The sequence below is a fragment of the Psammomys obesus genome, unplaced genomic scaffold (genome assembly GCF_907164565.1).
Source record: "Psammomys obesus unplaced genomic scaffold, mPsaObe1.curated_primary_1811, whole genome shotgun sequence".
NCBI classification, from domain to species: Eukaryota; Metazoa; Chordata; class Mammalia; order Rodentia; family Muridae; genus Psammomys; species Psammomys obesus.
The window spans coordinates 18,828,770-18,834,769 of record NW_026596057.1 but is presented as its reverse complement, the minus strand read 5'-3'; the positions used below and the strand labels follow the sequence as shown (position 1 = coordinate 18,834,769).

At 41.2% G+C, this 6,000-nt stretch overlaps 1 protein-coding gene across 1 annotated transcript in view; it reads right to left on the bottom strand.

Moving 5' to 3' along the window:
* The window catches only part of Hmcn1 (hemicentin 1), a 354,052-nt gene that overhangs the window by 18,668 nt on the left and 329,384 nt on the right, over positions 1-6,000 (bottom strand). The window contains exons 64-66 of the mRNA XM_055624399.1: positions 2,652-2,714; positions 1,381-1,500; positions 53-187 (exon numbers count right to left, since the gene is read on the bottom strand). Of these exons, the coding sequence (XP_055480374.1) occupies positions 53-187; positions 1,381-1,500; positions 2,652-2,714 (318 nt within the window). The remainder of the gene's footprint in view (positions 1-52; positions 188-1,380; positions 1,501-2,651; positions 2,715-6,000) is intronic.

Here is a 6,000-nt window from a genome sequence, read left to right as displayed (position 1 = left end):
CACACACACACACACACACACACACACACACACACACACACACACACTATACCTTGACAGCTCAGCCCGTCAGAGGTTCTTCGGAAGCCTGTTCCACAGTGGACCACACAGCGATAGGATCCGATGGTGTTGTCACAGTCCTGACCAGCGTGGCAGGTATGTCCACCCAAAGCACACTCATCGATATCTACAGCAGAAGGAGCCATGAACTGAGGTGAGTTGAAGAAACAACTTAACAACTTGGAACTGTGGTACATTTACACAATGGAATACTACTCAGCAATTAAAAACAAGGACATCTTGAAAATTTCAGGCAAATGGATGAACTAGAAAAGATCATCCTGAGTAAGGTAACTCAAACCCCAAAAGACACATGTGGTATGTACTCACATATAACTGAATTTTAGCTGTATAGTACAGGATAGACATATTGTAACTCACTGACCCAAAGATGATAAGTAACAAAAAGGAACCAAGAAAGGTTGCTTAAATCTCACACAGAAGGAAAAACAGAATGAACAGCAGAAGTGGTTAAAAAGAGGTAACAGGATAGAAGAGGAGTGAGGAGAGAAATGAGAGTGGAGAGATGAGAGTGGGGCATGTGTGGAGACTGAAGCACCCAACCAAGGACCATGCATGAACTGGTCCCAGGCCTCCTATACAGATGTAGCTGATGGGCAGCTCAGTGTTCATGTGGGTCTCCTAGAAAAGGGAGCTGGAGTGGGGGCTGTCTCTGACATGGACTCTGTTGCCAGCTTTTTGATCACTTCCCCCTGGTGGGGCTGCCAGGCCACAGGGGAAGAGGATTCACTCAGTCCTGATGAGACTTGATGTGCTGGGGTGAGTTGGCAGAAGGAGTTCCCCTTTTCTGAAGAGTAGGGAAGGGGGCAGAGAGGGAGGATGAGACTTGGCAGAGAAGAAGGAGTGGCTTAAGATTGGGATGTAAAGTGAGTAAATAAATAAATTAAAAAGAAAACAAAAATTGCTGTGAAGCAGCGGTTAGAACCCATATGATGTTTGAAAATACCAAAGAATAAGAAAGACCAATTTTTTTGGCAAGTCATTTAAAGTGCGTTAGAAAGATAATGAGTCCACAGCACACGATGTGATGTATTCATAAGCCAGTGACTGGGTTGGAGTCCTTATAAATTAGATGACTTTTAACAAGTGAGTTGTTCTCTCTGAGATCTTCAGTGAGCTATCCCAGGCATCACTAATTTCTGAGTACCCTTAAGGGGCAGTGTCTGGTCAATACCCTTTTGCTGTGATGACTTTCCTGTTTGTTGCAAAGCTGTGAGCAGAGTATACTGGAAGAAGACCGCCCTACTATGTTTTTCCTAGGTAAGGTTGCCTTGGTCATCAGATTTAGTTTGATACTACCTTGACAGGTTCTTCCATCTGCTGCTATAGTGAGGCCTTTGGGGCAGGAGCAGTAATAGGCTCCTATGGCATTGTGGCAGGTGTGGGAGCAGGGATTCCCTGCTGTGCATTCATCTTCATCTGAGAGAAGAAACAGAAAGTCAGTGTGCAAAACTCCTGCGTCCTAGGAGCTGTTAAAGTCCATGAAAACACTCATTTCTAGATGCCTAGGAATTGGACCAAATATAACAAAGAACACCAAATATAACAAAGTAACACAGAATGGGATTACTATGTAGAAATTAACTCAAAGTCTTGAAAGTTATTGTTGATAGTGAAGGCATGCTTAGACATTATTCTAAAACAGAAAGGATAGCTAAAATACATTTATATTTGCTGCGATCTAAATGCAGTAGCAACTCATTCTCCAAAGCCAGAATTTTTAAAAGACCATTCTCCTCTGGCATGACAAATCTGGAGAATGGATACTAAGGGAATGCTCTCATTCACCGAGGCCATCACTGCCAGAGCCGAGACTTGAATACAGTCTAAACACCACCTCTTGCCAGCCCACTACAGTATATAGGTCAGTGGAAGAGCAGCATTGTGCCTGCCAATGTGAAATCCTCAGTCATTAACTAGGCTGTGGCTTGCTGTGAGGGAGTCTTTTGCAAGGGTGCCTGGCGGGACAGAGCTGGGTTCATGGTGACTTATGGATTCACCGTCCTGTTCTGTCCCACAAGGGAGCAGTTCTGTGGTCGGACAAGTTTGTTTTGGATCGCAGATAGCTCACAGCCATTGAGCTACTGGAAGGAGATTTGTTTTCTCTGTTCACTCCATTCGGCACTTGGTCACAGTCTCTGATACACTAGACTGTGGCCAAATTGAAGGCACATGGCTTCTGTCACCTTAACCTCAAATGTAGTCTGCCATTTGATAAGAGGCAATCGTAAGCTGTTTAACTTCTCTACATCTCCGTTTCCTCAGCTGTCAAGTGGAACACTAACTGTCTAGGCTAATGGCAGCAGAAGTTCATTAAAAGATAATCATTACTTGAGCAAGAGAGATGTCTCGGCAGGTAAACGGCTTGCTGTCGAGCCTGAGGACCTAAGTTTGCTCCCTGGAACAAATAGTGGAGGATGACAACTGTCTCTTACGAGGTTTTCTTTTCTTTGGTTTTGTCATGAGCTGTGGCATGCCCCGTCCCACACTAAATGAATTAATGTAAAGGAAAGATAATCATCACTGACATTATTGTAAAATGAAAATATTTTACTCATTCCTTTACTTACCAGCACAAAAGGGTCCGACTGAGTCTAAGGTGAACCCAGAGGGGCACTGGTTACTGCGATCTCCTACAAAAGAGAGAAAAGCACAATGAACTGACCAGTTAGAACGCTGGACTTTTCATTCCAGTTTGACCTTCCCTGGGAAGACAGGTGAAAGAAGAAACAATGAAAAATACAGTACTGGAAACAAGCAAGAAAGGAGAACTAGTTAAAAGAACTCATCCGGAGATTGTCGGCAAGCTGACACTGGAAACATATTTTTGGTTTAAGTTACAGCAATGAAAAGAAAACAAAGTAAATTATTCTGTAGTAGCTGAAGGGAACCTAAGATAACTGTGCACGCCAGGCATGGCTATAGGCACATCCTACGGTGCCGATCACCGGTACCCTTCCGTTGAAGGAGGAAGGACGCTGTTTGCAAGCAACTGAAATCTTTGCCTCCGTAGAAAAAATCAACTTCCTAGGCAGAAGCCCCTGTTTTTTTTTCAGGGTCTTCTCCATTTGCGATGTTGAGAATTGTGGCCAAAATTCTATGTGTGACTGTTTTCCTGTTCTGGAAGCAAGGGAAAACAGGCAGGTTGAGCTGGAATAAACTTAAAGCAGACATCAGGAAAACGGTCATTGAAAGAATCTTTCCTGGGAGCATTCAAGGCATTGGGGAGAAAGTGGAAATAAAGGCTTGGGTGGGGGTGGGGTGGGGAGGGAATAAAGGTGGATGGAACAGAGATACCCTGGGCATGTACCACTTGAAACCATGTGACACACTGTCATGTCATGACATACATGTCACATGCTGTCATGACGCCTAGTTTTCAGAAGAGGAGTCTGAGAGTAACATTAAGCTGCTGAAGAGCAAAAAGCTAGTGTGGGCAGGTTTTATGATGAGTCTCATTTACTGTCACCTGCTGAGCTGGTTATTATAACATATTCAGTCTATTCCTTCGTTCTTCAGACTAACCAGTGTGTGAGCAGGGTAATGTTGGGGATGAAAAAAAAGATCATGTCATAGAAACATAATACATTGTTATATAGGGGCTTTGCAGTTTAGGGTTTTACCGGGAGAGATACCTTTCATTAGGTAGCTTTTGGGGAATTTGGCAGGGGAAGATTTCTTATATGCCATCATGATAAAGAGGACTACTGAAGTTCAGCACTTGGAGCTGGGTGTGGTGGCACATGCCTGCAATCCTAGCTCCTGAGGAGGTGCGGAAGGATGACGGTCTGTTTGGAGTCAGCCTGAGCTATTACAGGCAATTTCTAGTGGAATTTTTTTAACAAGCTCAGTGAGTGGGGAAGACCCGGTGACAGGTTTCAACAGTTCTGCAATGTGTAAGAAAGTCTTGACCATTTGTTCCTTCCTCTGAAAGACTTTGATGTAAAGAGGAGGCTGCAATTATGGAAGCTTTGAACATATGTATTACATAATAACATTTTCACATGAGTTAAATATGTAACAGATTTTCCTGATTTTACAACCATCATGTAAATTTGCATCTTTTTGAATGTAAGTAACAACAAAAAAAATTTCTTAAAAGCACAGAAGAATTTTATAGGTAAGTTTAGGCATATGGCTAGTTTTCTTTTGTATCCAAAGATTCTCATATTAAAACAAGATATTTTATTATGAATTAAATATTTATTTATTTATTCTTTTCTTTCCATGTATATGTATGGTGTGCTTATGTGTTTGCCCACACCTGTGTGTGTGTACACTTGTCTGTGTCTCAGTGTGAGATGTTGATGCTACCTCTACTAGGCTCCTTATTTATTTATTTTTTTTAAATAAGGTCCCCGCCTCTTTCTCTCTTCCACCTCCCCCCTCTCTGAACCCAATGCTTGCCATTTTTACTATATCAGTTGGTCGGGAAGCCTCCAGGATTTTCTTGTCTCTTCTCTGTTGGGCATACAGACATGTGTCTTTGTGCTTAGCATTTATGTTGGTTCTGGAGATTCAAACTCCAGTACTTACGCTTGTACAGAAAACACTATTCACTGAGCTGTCTCCCTAGCCTCATTTTTAGTGTGTGTGTGTGTGTGTGCATATGTGTGTGTTGTGGATGCCTGTGTGCCACATGGAGGTCAGAGGGCAACTTAGTGAAGTTGGTTCTTGCTTTCCACATCTGGTGGCAAGTGCTGTTCCTGCTGCACTGTCTCATCTGCCACCCATTCTTTACATCACAGTAAAAGTAGACTATTTTGAATTATAGCTATGACTTTCATCAGGAGATGAAGATAGGAGAAAACAATACCAATATTTCTTTATGATTATAATAACGTATTGTAATAGTAGAAAATTTGAAAGTCTGAAGTAAAATTCCCTATTACTTTATCAGTAGTGACAAACTATTTCAGTTTACCGACATGTGGTATTTTTCCTTCTGGTTTTTTTTTAATTAATCCATACTTAAAATGTCAGGTATGAAAATGATGACTAATAATTACCACGCTTTATGACTAAAAAAATCATTTGGAGAACTTACTTAAAATGTAGATTCTGGCCTGCAAACACAGTAAAGGTGCTTGCCGCCAAACTTGAAGACTTGGGTTTGGTACTGGGTCAGACATAGTCGAGGAGAAACTGACTTCTGCAAGTTGTCCCCCCCCCCCAACACGCGCTGTGGATATACTAAATGCTGGGGAAAAGACTAATAAATTTGTTTTTAATAGTATGACTATTTCCATACTATCATCCAGATGTAGAAAATGGACTCTTTCTCAGTGTGCACTGCTTGTCAATCGTTATTACATCATAAATGTGCTCCTTTTCACTTGAGTAAAACTTACAATGGCTCCTAGTACTTGACAGGTACTTGACAATTGTTTGTGAAAAGAATGCGAAAGCTATTTCTTGAAAATTATTTCAATGATTCTTTAAGAGGTTATTAAACATGTGTCATAATTTACATATTTATTTACAACTTCTAGAATGTCTTATTATTTCTTTATCATAAAAACACTAGGTGAAACCTCTACAATAGTCATCTTGGACTATTTCTGTGATTTTGTCAGGACAGATTTTGAGCATAAAAATTTGTTAAACAACCAAGAATCCAAGCTTGCCCCCTGGTGGCTACTGAGAAACTTCAGGTAGACAAATTGAAATACATCAATAGCATCACACATGCAAGGACTTCAATAGAACGTAAATGTATTTAGAAATGTTTATCTATATTCTGGGACCCAGATGGCTTAGTAGCAGTCTCAGAGAGGATAAGAAGTGTTCAAATGGCTTTAGGCTTAACATTTAACATCTCAGCCTAACATACAGAAGTATACATGCCTATCTTAGCAATCATTTCAGTTTCAGGAACACCCAGCCTTTGGACGCTGCAACATGATTTATTCCTCTACA